The sequence below is a fragment of the Heloderma suspectum genome, chromosome 6, assembly GCF_057233095.1.
Source record: "Heloderma suspectum isolate Gila_16-S chromosome 6, 16-S_ref, whole genome shotgun sequence".
Taxonomy (NCBI): Eukaryota; Metazoa; Chordata; class Lepidosauria; order Squamata; family Helodermatidae; genus Heloderma; species Heloderma suspectum.
Window position 1 is genome coordinate 3,044,266 of NC_139463.1, and position 21,452 is coordinate 3,065,717.

At 46.4% G+C, this 21,452-nt stretch overlaps 1 protein-coding gene across 5 annotated transcripts in view; it reads left to right on the forward strand.

Annotated features, from left to right (window-relative positions):
• The window catches only part of CADM1 (cell adhesion molecule 1), a 524,284-nt gene that overhangs the window by 443,835 nt on the left and 58,997 nt on the right, over positions 1–21,452 (forward strand). For 4 of the 5 annotated variants that reach the window (XM_084860614.1, XM_084860615.1, XM_084860616.1 and 1 more), the window contains exons 2-5: positions 6,015–6,161; positions 8,052–8,204; positions 12,059–12,196; positions 20,161–20,316. In XM_084860614.1, coding sequence (XP_084716740.1) covers positions 6,015–6,161; positions 8,052–8,204; positions 12,059–12,196; positions 20,161–20,316 — 594 coding nt within the window. Of the gene's footprint in view, positions 1–4,241; positions 4,299–6,014; positions 6,162–8,051; positions 8,205–12,058; positions 12,197–20,160; positions 20,317–21,452 lie in introns of those variants that run through there. The other variant, XM_084860612.1, reaches the window with a different exon arrangement.

The following is a 21,452-nucleotide window of genomic DNA, read 5'->3' on the forward strand; positions in this document are numbered from 1 at the left end:
TCTCGCCATCCCTCCGGACTGCCTCTTCTGGGGGAGGTAGACCTTCCGGTGTCACCCCCAACCCGGTGCCGCGAAACACCTGGGTGAGTGAGTAGGGTTGGTCTCCCAGGCAACCCTTATCCCCCCGCCGAGCCGCACAACCCGTTCGGGCGGCCCTCAGGCGTCACCTGTCACCATAAGGTGCCTCTGCATGCACACCATCCCTACTTTCCTGTTTTGCCCGTCCTAGCCGCCAACTGGAATGTGACCGATGATAAAGACCATATTCCCTTACAGGACACATTCGACCCGCAAAACAGTGTGACATAGGCAAAAAAGACGCACAGTAATAGGCCAATCGAACCGTGAGCCAAAAAATTCCTACATGATTCCCAAAGGGCAACCGGTAATAAACCCACACTGCTTAGGGGAGGGTGGGAGGGAGCTGCGTTGAGCCAGAGAGCTGCGTTTGAGAAGGGGGCTGAGTTTAAGGCAACTCAGCCTGCCCCTCCTTGCATGGTGGTGCCACTGGGATGCACCAATCAAAGGCCCCTGCGTCATGTCACCCCACCCGCCCGCAATGGCCCCCCCCTTTTAGCCAGACAAGCTGGCGCCGGGTGAGAGCATTTGCGAGCGGAGATGGGTTAAAGAAGACGCAGACAACAATTGTGTGCAGGGTAGAGCTTCTTTACAATGGTTGGGTTGTCATTACAGGATCTCTTTCTGTATATGTGTTGTCAACATGCATAGCGTTGGGCTTTGTGTCAGTATCTGTATTGTTTGTTTATTACATTTATATCCCGCCTTTCCTCCAAGGAGCCCAGCGGGGCGTACATGATCCTCCTCCACCTCCTCTCGATTTTATCCTCACAACAAGCCTGTGAGGTAGGTTAGGCTGAGAGTCACCCAGTGAGCTCCCGGACCGAGTGGGGAGTAGAATCCAGATCTCCCAAGTTCCAGTCTAACACAAACCACACTGGCTCTCAAGTACTTCGGCTTGGGGATCTAAGGGAGTTGAGCCTCAGTCCAATGCAGAATTGAAACCGGTGTACTTAAGATTGCTTGCTGTTCAGTTGCTTAAACTTTTAGCCAGACATATCCCGTAGGTTTGTTGTATCTGTCCAAACTTTGCACTTGATGTATTAAATATGAAGATACTATTATTATTTTTTACTTGGTAGACTCGGTAAAAGCCATCTGAAATGACATGGTGTTTGATTTCCAAAAAGGTACTTGGCCTTTTGGCAAGTCTCCAAATGAAGGAAATTCCAGAAGTGCAGAACAGGTTCCAAGGACACATTAGGGCGTTTGTGGGCAGGAAAATTGGTAAGGAGGAGAACCGTGAAATGGGTTGTGCCCCAACATAGTGTAGAACATTGGAGCTGAAACTGCCTTACACCAAGTCAGACCATTCGTCTTTCTAGGTCAGCACTGTCTGCACCATTTGGCTAGCGCAATGATAAATATTGTAGCCCAGCACATCTGGAGGGCACCAGGGTGAGCCGCGGCTCTTCTGGGAACTAGACAGGAGACTTTCCCAGCCCTACCTGCCAGGATTTAACCAGGGACTTTCTGCATGCAAAGTGTGTGCTCTGCTAGTGAGCTAAAGCCCTTCTGGTTGCCTCAGGCCAGTTGGCTTGAAAAACAGACAAGGTGGTAGGGGTGTGGGTGTGAGTCCATTCCTGTTCACCTTATAGCTCCCGGGGCTGAAAATATGCACATAATTCTGTTTCTGTCATTCACAGCTGCAGAGTTTCTGCTAATTTTACCTCTGTGTACAACAGTATTTTTAACTTAAACGAAGTGTGGCAGGTGTTGCAAAAGAAGAAGAAAAAAGCCAGCAAGGACCTTTGCCTTCTTGATCTCTTATGTGCGCCATGTACAGTTTTATGGCACAGCTAGATGAGATATGAGAGATCTGTCGTCACAGAACTCATGCGTGATTTTGTGTGATTGTGTGTGTGTGTGTGTGTTTAATTTAAAAGTGTCCCGAGGTAGAAGGAATCAGATTAGGGCTGTGGCAGTAAGCGAGTGGGTGTGTTAACTTTTTTCCCTGCGTTGTTTTCCTGATTTTAAATCCCTTCTCCAAAACTTGCTGTTTGCCCCAAGGGGGGGGGGGGGAGAACATTACGAGCACCTGTATAAAGAAATTAGTGAATAAATAGTTTTCTCCTTCATGTGGGGATATGGATGGATGGTTGGTCCTTTGCCAGGAGTTAACTTCAATGACTTTGGAATCCTTATATTTTCTTTCCATCCTGCACCTGGCCCAGTGTTGGGTCGTATCCAATGTTAGCCTAACTTAAACCCCATACATATCAGTGGGTCTACTCTAAGTAGGACTAACATTGGATACAAGCCATAATCAGCTGCATGCTTTCCCACCTGGACTCCTAATTGGATACACTTTTTTGCTTTCATTTCATGAGCAAGTGAAGTGAAGGAACAATTGCAGTTGGTGTCTTTGAACTGGTTGAAATGTTGCATAGAAGTGGGGCATGCAGAAGTGCCACTGATTGCAGAATGTGGAATGCAGAACTGCGCTCCCCCCCCCCAACCTCTGTTCTTTAATGCTTTAACCTAGATATTGCAGCTGACACACTGGCTTTAGTTCATTAAAAGGAGCAGGAGGGGGCAGTTCAGAGCTTCTGACAGTAAAATATTACCTAGCTCACTGAGACTAAAATGCATGGAAGAATTTATTTTGTTCTCTGTCTGTCTTTGGACTTTCACAGCATCACCTGCCGATTTAAGTATAATAAGTAGAAGCTGGGCTCTGAAAAGTACAGTTAGCTGAAGCTACCAGGGGGTGGGGGGTGGGGGCTTTTTTTTAGGCAAATGGCTTGGGCAAAGTTTTCCCTTGAATATTTTGCATACTGGTTCTCAGTACCTGCCTGCTGACAGCAAAGCATACAGTTAATTTTGGTTGCTTTGACTGGAGAATTTGCTTGGCTTTGATGCACTGGATAGCCTGGTACCAACTACGTACCAGTTCTTCTGCTCAATAAAGTGCTGCATCTGTGGTAGTGATTCCCCAGTTGTGTGCTGTGCGACGGGCTGAGGCAAGTGCCTCGAAAAGTCATGCCACCGTGTTGGAGGTATCCACTGAGCTTTGCTTGTCAGAGTGGGAAGATTGTCACTGACCCCACCCACTCCCTTTTGCTGGTACACAGACAGTGACATCATCCCTAAGGAGAGAGTAAAAATTCACTGGGATTCCCCATGCATCCAATGCTACGGTGATGGGTGTAGGCAAATCCCAGAAAGCACAATCCCATCCTGAGCACTGACTGGACAAAGGCGAGGGCGCTAATTGGCTCTCCCACAACTTGTTTAATTGGTTTTATACATTTTACCCCACAGCTCAGTCCCAAGGGGTTCCAAAACTAGTTAACCACCATCAGTAATTAAAAACAACCCAGTAAAAACAAAACAGACAATAACATAAAAACAACAGAACAGTTAAAAAAAAAAGGTGTTTAAAAACAGCACCTAAAAGGCTTGGGCACATCAAAATGTCTTTACCTATGCCAAAAGGGCATCAGAATCTGTGTCAGGTGAGCCTCTACTGTTGGGAGGGCATTCCAAAGAAAGGCTCTGTCCTAGGTCACCACCCACATCACCTCTGAAGTCAGGGGGACCCAAAGAAGATATCCTCACCTGGGCAAGTTCATGTGGAACCAAGTGTTGCTTAGGGTGCACTGCTCCTAAGTTGTATTACAAAGAGGATCCCTCCAATTGACTGGAGAGGGGGTTGAGAAAATGTGCACCTTTTTCAGTGTAGGTAAGGACAGTGCTGCCAGTTTTAACCTAGGAAAAAGCCTTTGCCCCATACAGGGAATCCTTGGTAACCTTGCCTTTTGGTGTATTATCATGTGCCTCTTTCATGATGGAGCTAAACATGGGGTTCAATGAATGCTGATTAAAAAGCTGCCGGCACTCAGTCAGCTGATCTGCAGTTACAGAGCTCCATTCCACTTAAATCTTTAAAAGCTAAGTGTCTGCAAGCATCATGCAACTTTACTATTTGGTCAGACCCTTAATGACTGGGATTAAGTTGCTCTTCTAGTTGGGGATTTAATCTTGTTGAGTTCTCATGCAAATCTTTCATAGAGAGGGGAAGGTTCTCTTTAAACATTCTTCAGTGCATACCCTGACCCTTTTTATTTACAAATCTCACTCAGTGGCCATATAAGACACTTTGCTAACAGGCAGACAGTGGCCGTGAGTTCACTGACTTGGCAAATGCCTGCCATGGACACAAAGATTCTGCAGCAAAATGTGTCGCACTTTCAGGAAAGAAGGGAGCCATAAACAAGGTACTTAATAGTCAGAGCAGTTTCTGCTAGGTCTAGAAGTGCATAATTGGGTCCTCGATAAACTGCTGGAATAAAAAAAGGAATGTACCCAGTATAAAAGCACATTTACATAAAGGTCTATGTTCCATAGTAAAGGAAATGAGGCACAGACAATGAAGGCTGCAGTAACTAAAAGAGAGACCAACCAAAAATACTTTCTGGGGTGCCACCTGCAGCCTTTTTACCATCTCGAAGGCACTCTTTAGTGGTCAAACAGTTAAAAATGTCTTGTGGTGAACATAGTCAAAAGTTGCGGTACTCTGGACACAGGGTCTCCATTATTCTATTCCTTCCTTGGTTTTTCCTTGGTCTTGATTTGTGCTTTGCTACAACTTCATTACTCAGTTTGTTTTAAATCTTCCAGTTTATGCAGCTGAAATCATTTTTGAGCAGCGGCTTGGTGTGTGCTCCCCCATGCATGTGTGTTTGTTTTAACTCTTAGGATCAAAGGTGAATTTGCTCGATTCGTTACCCCAGTCTGGTCTCTTTCCTTGGAATTGTGTTTTTAGAGCCAGGTGGAATTACCTTTCTGTTGCTTGTGGAGTTATCCTGTCTGCAAAAACAGCAACTCCTATTTTTAGCAAAATAATTGTGGTGTTTGTGTGTTTTTCTTTCCTCTCCACTCCACTTTCTCACAAAGCTTCCCCAACTAAGTCAGTGGTGTCCAGTGCAAGTAATAGTCCTCTTCTGGAGAATATGAGTTTTTTAAAAGGGCCCATGCATGGCCCCAGCTTTACCATGTTTGGCATTGATTTACCGATCTGTATTTCTGCTCAGTATCAGCTTAGCTTAACTGAAAGTGTGCTGAGCTATAGGTAACTAATGCATCACCAGGCCACCTGGTGGCTCCCAATTGACCCCATTGTCTTTAAAGCAGGATAGCTGCTTTGCCCTGCACCTGTTGCATACACACAGTGCATATCAGGTATGTAGATGTGTGCACGTACTGAAATCAAAGTACCTAATAATTAATTGTATTTGTATTGTGGGCCACTTTGAATGTAATTTTTGTATGTGGGAGCAATGTATAAATTAAATTTTAATATAGAAACCAACTAATTTAAAATCTGAATCTTTAATCAATAGTCTCATATTATGTAAGGGTGCTGTATACTGCTTAGGATCATATTTCCCAAAGAATAAATGTCATTTAACTGGGAGAAGTTCCAAAATGCTAACAGTGATATTTCCTATAATAAGATGATAGTACTTGTTTGTTTAAATGCAGTAGTGATATTTTAATGAGCTTTTGCTTTATTGACAGCTCTAAAATGCTAATATGGTGAAGTGAGTGTTTGTGGTATGTGTTAATCTATTTCCACGAGTTTCTCAGCATGGTAGTCTGGGGGAAGAGCATTATCGTGAGAGTGGCAGCAGAGAGGGGTGGTAGCAGTGCAGTGGGGCAAGTGATGTTGCCTTGGGGCAGGTGCCAATGACCTGAGAGAGAGCAAGAGAGCATAATTAGGAAATGCAGTCGACTGGCAGAGGGTCTATAGTTGCTTAGTCACAGGTTGTCTTGCACCATCTTCCTTCTCCAATTCACAATTAATTTTCTCCTTTCTTGGGGGTCTTTGGCTTCCATCTTGACTGAATGTCAATGTCTCTGTGACATAATATAAAGACCTGATGCAGTTTGACCTGTCTTGTGTTTTTTTTCTTTTTCTTCAACATCTTAAGGTGATGGACAGAATTTGGTTACAGAAGATGTGACCGTCGTAGAGGGGGAAGTTGCCACCATCAGTTGCAGAGTCAAAAACAGTGACGACTCCGTGATTCAGCTCTTGAATCCCAACAGACAGACGATTTATTTCAGAGACTTCAGGCGTGAGTTCTGCGTTGTTGGTAGCAAATCTTGAGAAAGAAGTTACTGAAGCTTCTTTTTTAACTTAACGTTAGACACTTCAAAGATTTGGTTACTTTTCCAGTAAGTAGCTGAAGGTAGGCAATCATAATTGCTTACCATAAAGAAAAGTCTTGATATGGTCCCATTTAAGATTCAGACTGTCTTGCAGTGCAATAGGAATGATTCTAATAACTCACTCTGAATTACAATTAGGTGCCAAAATATTTAGTGGACCAAACCATTTGAATAGGGAAAAGCAAGGTGTGCACAGCATTGGATAAAGAGATGTGTTTGGCTAGCTGGTTGAAAATTTTAAATCATCCATTCCTCAGTTCCACAGCAAAATCTACTGCTATCTAACAAATAAGGTGGCCTTAATCATATGTTCGAAAACTTACCAATAAGAGGCATAGCTGACATTTGGACTGGGTACTCTTTGAATTTTTGCCTAGCCAGAAATACCAAAGATCTGTGAAGGGCATGTCAAGATTTATAGTCCAAGATTAGCAGACTCATATCGCCTTTCCGCTGGGCTGCCCTGTGGCTCTTTCCTTTTGGAAGGATGTTTATAGTTAGGAAGACTACGGCCCTTAATACCTCTGATCACATTGAGGAAACTATCCCATACTGGCACTGGTTTCCACATCTTGGGATACATCGTTAGGGCAAATAATTTGTTTCTTGTGAATGTTTCTGGTAGCAGAGAGAAGTATTTTGAAATACTGGAAATCATGCAGTAGACCAAGTCAGGAACTGTGGGACAGAGATATCCTGGTCCAAACAGCACACAGGCACGTGCACTAAGCTAGGTGGGAAATTCAAAGAGATTTGGCATAATCGTAGTTATTAAGAGGCTAACTTAAATGACGAAGGGGCTGATGGGGGAACAGGTCTTTGCTGAGGGAGTGGCAGTATTAGTATTAGAAGTAATATTAATAGGACTTGGTCCTTGGAGTGAAGAGCTAAGAGACCATCATCTTTAATGAAAAAAATATCTCTTTCCTCTCTGCTTCCGCTTCTCCTTTCCCTTCTCTCTCTATCTTTTTTTCTTCTTTTGTTCCTTTGGGGTAACCAAGGGAGACATGGGCATCAGATCTCTGCTTTACCCACAGGGGTTAGTAGCAGCAGGAATGTGGCTATGCTTGAACTTTTAATGTTCTATATATTTTAAATTGTTTTGTTGTGTGTTTGGTTTTAATTTTTGTAAACCGCCCAGAGAGCTTCGGCTATTGGGCGGTATAGAAATTAAATAAATAAATAAACAAACAAACAAACAAACTTATGTGTAGGGCTGGAGGGTAGGGGGTTAGGGTTGGGTGTGGGGATTTGTATCTGAGAAGTTATAAGACCTTCAGTAAACAATTTTAAAAAATCTAATGCTGTGAACCTCAGAGGCCGGGATGCTTTGTATGCCTTGATCAAGTATTCTTGTTAAATTGGCATAGCCAAACATCTTAAGAGTTGATTACTTAAATGCCCACACAACCCTGCTAAATCTCTCTTAATGGACTTTCCAGCCATCTAAGGGGCCCCTTGTATGTTGTGGCAGACAATTTGCTAAAGTGTTCCTGGAGCTTTTTTGCTGTTAAAAACGCGGGAGGCAGTGAATGGAATGCGAGGGAGTAATTATCAGTACTTGGTAAGGGGCATTTGTTTGGATTATTTCTCCAAACTGGCAAGTAAGAGTATTGTTTAAATCCAAATTGTAACAAAACAAACCAAAATTACAGGATGTGAAAAAGAGATGGTGTTGCTGCAGCACGTCAACACTGTTGCCATCTCTCCAGGCTTCTGATTTTTGCTGGCTTTCTGGGAGGGAAGTACTGTCTGTCTTGTATGTTGCAGTTTCTAAATGTCTCTTTGTTCCACAGCTTTGAAGGACAGCAGGTTTCAGTTAGTGAATTTCTCTAGCAGCGAGCTCAGAGTGTCGCTGACAAATGTCTCCATTTCGGACGAAGGAAGATACTTCTGCCAACTCTACACGGATCCGCCACAGGAATATTTCATGACTATTACAGTGCTCGGTAAGGACCAGTCCCGTGCTCAGTCTTTAGTTCACTTGGGGGTGACAAAGAGGAAGGAGCAGGTCCTTGAATATGTTCCATCTGGTTCCAACTCTGGCTAAGGTTCTGGATTTGAACGTCGCCCTAAACAGCCCAGAGAGGGAGCGTCCCACTGGCAGCAGGAGCAGTCCGGTTTAATGAAATAGCGCACTGGCATGACCAGGATTTTAAGAAACCATGGGTGGTGGTTGTGTGCAAAGCAGGCCATTTTCATGCTTTAGGATGAATGCAAATACTGTCAGAAGGGGAGAAAAACCCTCTCCAGATTTTAAAAAAGGCCGGAATGCACAAAATACGGGGGAGGTCAGTGCATAGACATGCATCAGAGTTTCTTAACTGCATTCCCGAAGAAAAGTATGTGCTGCTCCATGCTGCATTCAGGTTTCCTCTGAAGGGACGTTTCTACCGAACACTTTTATTTCCATGTAGGTGTGCACATAAAGCAGTCTGTGGATTGGGACCTAGACAGCCACTGTGATCTTGTTACAAACAGTACATGAAGCTGTTCCCCAACTGGCCGTCTGTTTTACACTTCTGAATTTGGGGTGCTGAAGAATATGGGAGTGGGTGGGGCAACCCCAGAAAACCCTGCCTCTTCCCCTGAAAACAGCTGTCTTTGGTGACACTTCTGGTTTTCCAGGCAATAACATGAGCTCTGAGTTTTCTGTGCTATTCCCTCTCTCTCCAAAAACCTTTACATTTGCACCCAGGAAGGGGATGAGCTATTTGGTCTCCTAACATAAAATCATCTCAGCTGTCCTCTTTGCTGCTTTATTCTGAATGTCTGTTTATTTTACAAAATCTAAGAACATGTAATACAGGGCATCTTCCCATATATACCTGCCCAAGCCCTAAAATCATCTTCAGAGAGGCCTCCTCCATGTGCCCCTTCCAACTGAAGCGAGGTGGGTGGCTACTCAGGAGACGGCCGTTTTAGGGGTGGCATCCCAGCCATGGAATGCCCTCCCCATGGAGTCCCACCTGCTGCCTACGCGGTGGGCTTTTGCGCGCCAGGCGAAAACCTTTTGATCTTCCCGGGCTTGTTAGTTCTTCAGCTTTGCTTTAAATGTGTGTTGTTGTGTTTTTAGTTTTTTCTTGCTGGTGGTTTTTACTCTGATTTTATTCTGTTTTAAACATTTGAAGGTTTTATATTATGTTTTGTCATGTTGTATTTTGGGGTTTTAATTTCTGTGAACCGTCCAGAGACCTTTGGCTATTTGGCAGTATAGAAATATAATGAAGAAATAAATTATTTGTTGCAGTCTGTGGTGCTATGTGAAAATCAAGTCTGATGTACATATGCAGGGCCATTATGTCTTTTGACACCTTGATGATGCTTCTAAGAGCCTCTGCGTGCTTAATTGCAATCAACAAAACCTTGACGATATTCTTGGTATAAAATAATGGGCAGTTTTGTTCTTGCTTCTAGTTACTGTTCCTGTAATGCTGTGTGTGTGTGTGTGTGTGATTGTGTGCATGTGCGTGTGCGTGTGCGTGTGTGTGTGTGTGTGTGTGTAGCCATCCACCGTTGTACATCACTATCCTTTGCGGAAGAGTTTCAATTTTTGATAATAAATTTTTGTTTCTCAGAGTTGTTTTGCACTAAAGCTTATATTTCCACTGGAAAGGAAGGGAAGGCTGTGGATGGCCTTGCTGGGATCACAAGGAGAAACCATTTCTCAATACTTACAACTTTAACACAACACCAGTCTTGTTGTAAGGATGCCAGACTCTGACAGGGATGGGTTTGGGTACCGTTTGGGGTGAAGATTGTAATAGATCTGAAGTAGAGAAGAGAATTTCCTTTTGCCATAGTAACCTTAAATGTGGTAAGGAGATTGTCTGTCTGTCAGTGTAATTTATATAACTGTAAAAAAATATAGTGTCAGGCAGCCAATGGCCCTATCCAGCCCCATTCTTTGGTACTTTACCTGTCAGCTGCTCTCCAGGATATCAAGTGCAGGTTTCCGAGGATCTTTAGCTGGCAAAGCAGGGGATTTGAACTGGGCAGAACCAAGTAGGAGCTCTGGTCCCTCCTTCAAAGTATGCTTGGAGAAACAACCCTCTCCCAGAAGAGGGTATGTAAGCTGAAGCCCATACTGCCTCCCCAACTCTTGGCACCCTCCTTCCACATGGTTTACAGTGGTCTTACAAACACTAGCCCTTCCTCCAAGGCAACCAGTAAGATTCTCTCCGTATGTGTCAGTCTGTTACTCATAGCTCAAAGATCTCCGAACAGACGCAACTATGGGATTAATGTATCCACTGATAATAGTGGCTAATACCATAACAGCCGTGGCTCCAGATTAATGCCGTCTCCTAAGATTCTGGCAACGAGAGAGCCTGAATTGCAACAAGCAATCACAAAGTGAGATCACACTTGCTGATTAGTTACATGGGTTTTCCTCTCTTATTCTCCCCCTCCCACAATTTAATGAGATTCAGTTCTTATACACTGAAAAAGTATTTAAAATTAGCCTGTAGTATGAATTTCAAGTTCAGCTACTTTCACCCTTGGGAGTTGTTTCCTAGCATTTGCTGCATTATGATTTCTCCTTTTCTTGGTGTTGCCCAAGTGAGATATCTTATAGTTGTACATTCATTTCTGCTGAGGGATTTCAGTGGATACTGTCCTGTTACACATTTCCCCTGCCTGGCAGGGAGTGTCAGTGAGAAAAGGGGGCAATATGGTACTGTACACATTTGCAGTGCGCATCCCTCCCTTGGGTGGTCTGCATAACATCCCAACAAGTAGGTCCTAAATTCCTGGGGATGTTGGACAGAGACTTGTGCCTAGGACACTGGGAAGGACAAGATTAATTTCCCTTCCACATACGACTTATGCAGCCCACTACTGTAGTCACGTGCTTCCCCCTCCCCAAATATTTTGAGATGCCATGTCAGCCTTGTTCACACCAGAATAGAAAATGTGCCACCTATTTTGCTTCTCGATGAGCAACACCGAATTCCCTTTCTCATCTGCATGATATATTTCATACACAGTTGTTCATCTGCTGGAAAAAAAACGCCACATATTATTAATACATGAGTCACCCAACCGCTTCATCAGAACAATCAAAAAAGAAAAAAAGTGCCCACTTCTTCATAAGAATATCAATTTAAATCTTTATTTTAAAGCTTCATTTAATACCAGCAAGCATATGTTAACACTGTGATCACTGACTCTAAAATAAAAACTGCAACTATGTCTGTCCCATCTTCTTTATGTTTTGGAGTAGCGGGAGAAAGAGGAGGATGTAAGGGTTGTTACAGCTGCCTCAGTGGACTTCATGATACTGTAGTTATGCCTCAGATTCTCTCCTGTTCCAGACACTACTGGATTATGTTTCATTGATCAATGCAGCCCTCAGGCTTTGGATTTCACAAATGTGACAGACCTGTGCAGAATACATGCCTGAAAGGAAAGAAAACCACTGTCTCCGTAATAATGCTCTCCGATGCAAGGACCTGTCCTTTGTGCCAAGCCTCTCAGCAACTTACTAGGTTGGGGCTGTTTCTTATGTGTTAATTTTGGAATAGCAAAAGTGGTGGGTTTAAGCTCTAAAGGAGGAAAGGGGCAGGGTGCCACTGTAACAGTGCAAGTGAGAGCTGTTGCTCATGTTAGAATACTTGCAGATGGCAATGCATTTGGAAGGCACTCCCTTGAAAGAAATTGGGGGGAACGTCTACCTGTGTCAGTTCTCAGATGAGCTGAGGCTATACCCCTCCCACAGTTCTCCTGTGTGTACAGTTCCTTGGAGGTGGAACAAATATTATAACCCACTGAGATAATGTCTTATAATATTTCATTCTAGTCCCACCTCGTAACTTGAGGATCGAATCCCAGAAGGACACTGCAGTGGAAGGAGAAGAGATTGAGCTGAATTGCACAGCAATGGCCAGCAGACCAGCCACGACAATCAGATGGTTCAAAGGCAGCAAGGAGCTAACTGGTAGACCCGTCCCCCTAAATCAACTTAATGGTGTGGTTGTAGTTTTTAAAGTTGCTTTGACAATAAGCTGAGTAACCTTGTGATGTTATGAGAAAACCGCTAGAAGATGGATTCTAGGTCTTGAATTCCCTGTCTTCTTGCCAGTCATCTCACAGCACAGCAATGCCACTCAGTCCCATCTACCTGTTGTTTGATGTACAATACCTGAAGGACCCCCAAGGCGGCTTACAAAAGTTTTCAGAAAGAATATAAAAGAGTTATAAAAATGACCCTGGCAGCCTTCTTCCTCAACCATCCCACCTGGGTCTGCATGTCTAAGAAGAGGGCTAAGCCATCCCCGTGTCCCTGCAGGTATGCCACTGAGCTGCCATACGTTGAGGTGAGGACTTGCCCCCTTCCCTCTTGCTCTACCTGCCCCTCCCTTGATAAGCAGCTGCTGCTCTCCCAGCAATGCCTTCTAACCTAATCTGGTCCCCCATACTCTTCAGCTCCCTGGCACAGCCACTGGCCCTTCCTGTTCTGAGCAATGGACACACCCATATTTTGAGGAAGCCCAGGAAAGGGGGAAATCCTCGCATCCACTGCTGACCAAAAGTCCTAGTTCTCAATTAAGTGCCATCCTAGGCAGCTTCTTAGCGTTGCGTAGTAGTAAGCTAACCCGGTCTTCATATGCAATTAGATTGTCTAAAGCAGGGGTGGGTAACTGTGGGAGGTCTGAGGGCCAGTCCCCCCCCCCCCGAGCTGCACTGGGAGGGAAATACTTCGCTTTAAAAAAAAATTGCCAGTTTGTCACTGAAATTTGATGGCAAACCACTCTGTAGTGCTTAAAATGTCAAATTTAGCTTGCTGTCAAGCTGAATTTGACCCTTTTAGCACTCCATAACCACTATGGAGCACCATTTAGTTTCTGTTATAAAAAAAATTGGGCAGGGGGCACATGTGGCATGTAGGTCACATATTGCCCACTCCTGGTGTAAACGTTCAACCTCCATGTGACATTACTAATGTTCTACAGGGTCTAGTCCTTGTGCAAGGACTGGGAAGGCACCAGAGAGGGGTAGGGTGTGTGTGGGTGCATGCATGGGGCAGGGGGTGTATTTTGGAAATATAAAATCCATCAGAGGTTAGCACTATCTACAGTCTGCTTTTTGTTTTCCTCAGTAAAGTTTTATGATTAAATCTGTTGCAAAAATGGGGGAAGTTGGCCTTCCAGGACAAGGGAACTCAGCTCATATTTCCCTCCTGCAGGTATTGCCAAGCAAAGTAACTCACCCCCACTTTTTTGTCACTAACATCAAGAGAACACGAGCGGCTCCTTTCCCCCATTGAGCTGTCCGTTGTTAAGCTACTGCTGGTGCTGCCATCTCCTCAGATCGGGGCCTTGAGTATCTCTCCTTTTCCATGGATATTTTTAATTTATTTTATTTTTATTATTATATTTGTATCCCATCTTTTTTCCTCTTGCAAGGAACCCACGGTGGCTTCAGTGGACCTCCTCCTCTCCATTCCATCCTTATAACAACTGGGTGAGGTCGGTCAGGCTGAGAGTCGGTGGCCGGCCCAAAGTGACCCAGTGAGCGTCATGGCCCAGTGAGGACCAGAGCCCAAGTCCCCCCAGTCGCAGTCCAACCCTCTAGCCACTGCACCACACTGGCTGTATCGGGAGCAGCCGGACGTGTTTGACTCACCTCATGGCAGGCCTAACCAATAATTTCAGTGAGCACTGCTGCTCAAGCAGTTGGACTCCATCCTGGCACTTTGAAGCATGCCAAGCAAATCATAGCTTCTAGAAATATCGAACCAAAGCGCTGGCTCTTATAATTGTTCATAGAAACCAAAATCCCTATCCAGGTTCTGTACCTCCCATGGGTTGACTAGGGAATAAAGAACTTTTATTTATTTATTTATTTGTGATAATCCCACTCTCCAACCTGGTGGCTAACAATAGAATTAAAAATATAAGCAATTTAGGGTGCAATCCCATGCATGTTTAGACAGAAAAAAGTCCTACAACTCCCAGTATTCCCCAGCCAGCATAGCATCCTTAAAAGAACAAAAATAAAACACAGAGCAGCAGGCAAAGGAGGCCAGTGACAGCTAGAGGAAATCACACTCCAGCTCTAAAAGATCAAAGTCCTGGGTGAAGAAAAGGGTCTTCACTGGTACATCTTTGGCCTCTTAGGGAAGAGCATCCAGAGGTTCTGCTCCAGGAACCACAGCAGACACAGAAAAGGCCCCATCTCAGGTCATCACCTGCCTCATCTCTGAAGATAGAGGCTCCAAAGAAGGCTGCTCAAGATGGTCTTGTCTAACCTGATACATGTTGGGAAAGGTGGTCCTAGTAGAGGCACTCCTTGTCCCCGGCAGTCTTTAAGGGTTAAAATTGGCATTCTGAATTGTGCCTGGAAATGGAATGGGAGCCAGTGCAGTTGCATTAAGGCTGGTGAGACATGCTCCATTCCCCTTTCCCCCCTGGTCAGCCTTCTAGCTGCTGCAGAAGCTCTGCAAAGGCAGACCCACAGTGCAACTTCTTGCAGTAATGCCAGAGCCTGGATACTGTACCTAGACTATCTCTGACCAGGAAGGGCCGCAACTGGCACACCAGACTCAGCTGGCCAAATTTAAAGGCACCTCCAGATTGCTGAGCTGACTATTTATAGATGACACAGCCCTGTCTCGATCAGGCTTTACGCGACCATCCAGGTCAGGCAAAGTGCTATTTTTGATGGAAAGGCGGGATATAAATCAAATAAAAACATAAAGCCCTCCCTGGGAGGACAGTACCTCATAGTATGAACATAGGAAGCTGCCAGGCTGTTAGTTCCCCAGGCTCGGTGTTGCCCTGCAGTCTGACAGGCAGCAGTTCCCCCAGATCTCGGGCAGAGAGGGGACTTTCCCTTCTCTTGCTACTGGATCCTTTTAACTGGAGACCCCAGGGATGGAACATGGGTCCTTTGGTCTGCAGAGTGTGTGCCCCGTCACTGAGCTGAGTGCCTCCCCATCTTGTCTGAATGGAGCTTCAGTCCATTGGCCTTCATCCGGTCTGTCATTGATCTCAGGCACTTCATCTGAATTTGATGAGTAGGAGAAGGAGAGCTAGGTGCCACCAGCATACCGATAACACCTCATTCCAAACCTCCAGATTACCTCATCCAGCAGTTTCATGTAGATGATGAAACAGCGTGGCTGACAAAATAGAATCCTTACTTTGCCATCAATTGATGCTTCAAAACCGTGTCACTTTCCCCTTCCCCCACCCAATTTAATTTTGCAGGTTTCTATTATGCTGAATTCCCCCCTCCCTGCTAAATTGGATGTGGACCAACAGTAGACCTTTTGCATTTTGTGAATCCGATATATATGTCTAACTTGATGCTAAATAAAATTAATCCATTCTTGAGAGAAAGAACTGGCTAGAGAGTCCCCAGCCCTTCCTTGCCTGTGTTACAGTGGCCCAGCATAGGCCTGTGTGTGTGTAAAATGAACTGCATTCACACTGGGCCCTCAGTCCCCACCACTAGCCCTCCCTGCACTAGTTGAGGGCTAGTGCACTAGTGAAAATTTAGGGCTACTTCACACATTAAAGCAAAAAAGACCCCCCACACATGCACACACACTCAGCATTGCCAATATGGGCCAAGCACATCTTCTCTGAAAGGTATTCTTATGTCTAAAAACACATGTTAAGCAAAAATCCTCGTGCTTCAGCCCGTCGTAGCTGCAGCCAGTCTTTATGGCATGTTTGCTTTCACAAGTCTTCCATCTAAACATTACTAACAAGATGTGGTCAGTTAACTGGAGGTGCCCATCTTCTCTCTAACATGTGGAGTAGCCTTGTCAGTTGATCCAGAGCATGTGTTGGGACTGCATGGCAGATTCCTTCCTGACAGGTAACGTGTAAAGGAGACAGTGGGCCTTCCAAATTCTTGGGGAGCCTCTCTCCTTTCTCCTGTAATTGCAACCCTCCTCTTGTTCTCCCCCTTCCCTTCTGGTTGGCTTCCTTTTGGCAGGAAGCCCCATGGGATGCTTCTCCTTCAGCCCACTGCTGCTGTATTTTGCTGGTCTTCAACAGTACCCCTGCTTAAATATTTTAATTACTACTTTTAATTATGTAAATCCACAGAGTCACTTTCCCTCATAATTATTGATGATAGCTTTTGGCAATGGCATTGGAGGAAGAGGGTGGAGGATTTCTGGCTCCGTTGATTTAAGTGGTTGGAAAGCATCCTGGAATTCCTAATCCTCGCTGCTGAGTGCTGTCAATTTTATGTTTAATAATATGAGGCAAAGGTGGGTCTCCCTTCCTCCCCCTTCCCTTTGATTTTGGAAGCCAGTAAGAGACTATGAGCTCACAGGCTCAAAATAGGTCTTTGCCAGCTCCACTCCATTGCAAAACTGTTTGGTTTACTCAATACCGCCACCCACCCCACTCCAGCTTCCCTCCTTATCATTGTTGGTATTCCTGTTCTAAACCAGGCTTATACACCACCACTTGCTTGGCACCTTTTGGTGACTAGGACTTGTCTCCAGACCACCAGGCATGGAAACATCCTGTCAACCAAGAGGAGCTGTTTCTCTTTCCTTCATTCAGGCCGTCAATGTCCCACACATGATTCAAGTAGATCTGAATAGGTGGGCATTTATTTATTTATTTATTAAATTTATTAATCGCCCATCTGACTGGTCACCCAGCCACTCTGGGCGATGTACAACCCCCATAAAACAATTTAAAACAATAAAATTTTACCAAAAAAAATTTTTTTTTTAAATACCCTAACCCACCCAAATGCCTGCCTGAACAACCACGTTTTTAATGCACGACGGAAGCTCATTAAAGAGGGGGCATGACAGAGTTCCCTAGGGAGGGAGTTCCACAGAGTGGGGGCCACCACAGAGAAGGCCCTCTCCCTCGTCCCCACCAGTCTAGCTGTCCTGGCTGATGGGACAGAGAGAAGGCCATCTGAGGCTGATCTTGTTAAGCGGCCTGTCTGGTGTTGCTGGAGGCGCTCCTTAAGATAGGCTGGGCCAGAACCATATAGGGTTTTAAAGGTCAAAACCAACACCTTGAATTTGGCCCAGAAAACAACTGGTAACCAGTGCAACTCCTTCAGCACTGGAGTGATGTGATCTCTCCGGCGGCTGCCTTTAATCAGGCGAGCCGCCGCGTTCTGTACCAGCTGCAGCTTCCGAACCGTCTTCAAGGGTAACCCCATGTAGAGCGCATTACAGTAGTCTAAACGAGAGGAGACCAGGGCATGTACTACCGATGGGAGCAGATGGTCGGGAAGGAAGGGGCGCAGCCGCCGTATCAGATGGAGTTGATACAGCGCTGTCCGGCTCACAGCTGACACCTGAGCCTCCATGGACAGCTGGGAGTCCAAAATGACCCCCAGGCTGCGGACCTGGTCTTTCAAGGGTAGCCGTACCCCATTCAACACCAGGTCAACATCCCCCAGCCTCCTCTTGTCTCCCACCAAAAGTACCTCGGTCTTGTCAGGGTTGAGCTTCAGCTTATTCCTCCCCATCCAGCCACTCACCGTCTCCAGACATTTGGACAGGGATTCTACGGCCAACCTTGGTGAAGATTTAAATGAGAGGTAGAGCTGCGTGTCATCCGCATATTGATGACACTGCACCCCAAACCTCCTGATGATAGCCCCCAGTGGCTTCACATAGATGTTAAATAGCATCGGGGAGAGGATGGAACCCTGTGGCACCCCACAAGTAAGTGGCCACGGGTCCGAAACCTCCTCTCCCAGTGCTACCCTCTGGTACCTGCCGGAGAGGAAGGACCGGAACCACCACAATACAGTGTCTCCAATGCCCATCCCCTCCAGGCGGTCCAGGAGGATACCATGGTCAACGGTATCAAAAGCCACTGAGAGGTCGAGGAGAACAAGGAAGGAGCATTCACCCCTATCCAGAGCCCTCCTCATATCATCCACCAAGGCGACCAAGGCCGTTTCTGTCCCGTGCCCAGGCCTGAAGCCCGACTGAAATGGGTCTAGATAATCAGTTTCTTCCAAGTGTGCCTTCAACTGCACCGCCACCACCCGCTCAATCACCTTGCCCAAAAATGGCAGATTTGAGACTGGGCGAAAGTTGTTCAGAACTTTAGGATCCAAGGAGGGCTTCTTTAAGAGTGGTCTTATAACTGCCTCCTTGAGGGCTGTTGGCATCACTCCCTCCTCAAGGGAGGCGTTCACCACCGCCCTGATCCCTTCACCCAGTCTCTCTCTGCAGCTCATAATGAGCCAAGATGGGCAAGGATCAAGTAAGCAGGTGGTCGGCCTTACAGATGAAAGCACCTTGTCCACTTCATCAGGAGGAAGAAGCTGGAACCGATCCCACAAAACCGGTTTGCCACAGGCCGCCTCTTGCTCACTAACTGTATCCACAGTGTGCAGAGTAACACACCTAATCTGATCAATTTTATCTGCAAAGTGCCTTGCCAAAGCCTCACAGGAGGCCTTAGAATGCTCCAGTGGTTCCGGAGCCACAGGACCGACCAGGCTCTGGACCACTTGGAACAGCCTCCTGGGGCAGCACTCTGCAGACGCGATGGAGGCAGCATAATATTCCTTTTTTGCTGCCTTCACCGCCACGTGATAGGCTGAAGATATAGCTCTAGCCCGTGTCTGATCGCCTTTGGAGCGAGACTTCCGCTACCGGCGCTCTAGCCGTCTCGCCTCCTGTTTCAGAGCTCGTAACTGCGGATTGAACCATGGTGCAATCCGAGCCCTGTTCAGGGGGAGAGGGCGTTTCGGAGCCACCCGATCTAATGCCCCGGTGATTGCGGCATTCCAGCTACCCACCAGGGTCTCGACCGAGTGGCCATTGGCATGCCCCAGAGAATCCCCAAGCGCGTTCAGGAATCCATTTGGATCCATAAGACGCCTGGGGCGGACCATTTTAATGGGACCTCCACCCCTGCGGAGGGGTTGTGGAACCGAGAAGTCCAACGTCACCAGATAGTGATCTGACCATGACAAGGGGGTGGTGGATACATCCCCGACTTCCAGATCACTCCCCGCTTCTCCAGAAACAAACACAAGGTCTAGTGCATGACCGGCTACATGGGTGGGCCCAGTTAGAATATGGTGCAGCTCCCAGGAGGCCATGGTCTCCATGAAGTCCCGAGGTGCTCCTGTGAGGATGGCCTCCGAATGTACGTTGAAGTCCCCCAACACCAGTAAGTTAGGGGACTGTACACGCACATCAGAGACCACCTCAAGCACCTCGGCCAGGGAGTCAGTCGTGCAGCGGGGTGGACGGTACACGAGCAGAATCCCCAGACTGCCCTTCGGGCCCAACCTCCAGTACATGCACTCAGCAACCTTGGTCTCCCGGAGAGGGGGTCTGGTGAAGACCAAGGACTCTCGGTAGATAACAGCCACTCCCCCTCCCCGATCCCCAGCCCTCGGCTGCTGTGCATACGAAAATCCAGCTGGACACATGGCTGCAAGGGCTGGAGCAGCAGCCTCGGCCAGCCAGGTCTCCGTAATACATGCCAGGTCTGCACCCTCATCCAGGATCCTGTCATGGATGAGGGAGGTTTTCTGGGCAACAGACCTGGCACTGCAGAGCAGCAAACGAAGGCCAGAAGATGGGGTCACGCCTCCCCCAGCCATCCTTTGGCTCTGGACAGGCCCGGAGCAGGGGACAGCTACTACACCTCTCCCCCTCGTTCCCCTGACCTGGTGTGGCCGGCCCCTCGCGCTCCGCCAGCGCCTGCCGTGTGCATGTGCAGAGGGGGGTTTTTTGTTGTTGTTCTAATACAGAAGTGAAGAGAAGCTCTGTTAAATGGGGCAAGACACTAAGCAAGTACAGATTGCACAAGTGACATTTCAGATGTACATTGCACACAAATGAGTTAATACAGGTATGGTCTCGGGCTGAGAAGGCGGGTCCCGTCATTTGCCACTTATCTGCTCTCTGCCTCCCTGTTCTCCTCTGCTTTGCAGGCAAGGTAGAGATGGAGCAGTGGTCGGAGGTGTACACGGTGACCAGCCAGCTGTCACTGAAGGTCGAGCGGGAGGATGATGGGGTCCCTGTTGTCTGTCAGGTGGACCATCCAGCTGTCAAAGATTTGCAGACCAAGTACTACCTAGATGTAACGTGTGAGTACCAGAATCACAAATCTTCTGCCGTCCAAAAGCTTTTTGGGGTAAAAAGACGTCCAGAGCCATTAATTGGGCAATTACTTTTTTAACAGTGTACATATGCTTCTTATCATTAAATTTGAGAGTCAAAGTATTGAGCGTTGGTTGCAGGCTTTTCCTGCCAGTTTTGTATTGATATTGGCCAATGAACTAGTTCTTATCCTCCAGACTAAGACTAAACATAGACCTGGTTCACACATAACGGTAACACATGGTTTATTTAGCCCATGGTTAACCCATGGTTTTTCTGGCAGATGATCACACAAATGGTGGTTTGTCTTCTCAACCCCTAGGTTGTTTGCTTCCCTCCTCTTTCACCCATTTCATCCCTGTGTCCCAAATGCCTTTGCAGTGCTGAAGGGATGGCATGTAGGGCAGCTGGGGGGGTTTTAATCCCTCCTTGCCACATTTTTACCATCACCCTTGTAGTCTGGCAAAACGGCCCATGGTTCTGGGTTCACATGTAAACAACCCGTGGTGTAAACAACTCAGAGATCACAACCCATCAACAAACCATAGCTTCTCTTTCTGGGTTGTTCAAATAGTACCTTGCCCACAAACCAGCTTGGTGGCCTTAGGCATGCTGTTCTCAGCTGTTTCAAGCGTTACATGGCAGCAAGTCTCAGGCTGTGTCCAAATTATGCCAGAGCAGGAGCCACTCCAGGATCCCTGACATCATGGGCACGTTTCCTTTTTAAGCCTGTGCCTAAAACCAAAGAGGCCCACGCACCCCTGTCTTCAATATTCGGCTATCAGGATTACCCTACCGTGCCAGACCATTGGATTGGATTGCTAATAGTATATGTGTAGTGCTTCTAAACACTCAAAAGTGTGATATAACCATACTGTAAATGTTATTATTACAGGATAACTTACTGCAAATCCTGCTGAGTAAAGTACTGAGTTAGGCATTAAGCCATGTTGCTCCGTTTCAGGCAGGAGGAGGACCAGAGGGTGGTCCAGGCTGCCTGGGCATATGAAATGGCTTCCTTGCTGCTTACATCGAAAGGATGAGCAGGATCGAGGCAGAAAGGGTTGGCATCTGTAGAGACAGAATGGGAGCCACCCAATGTAACATCACTCAGATGTAATAC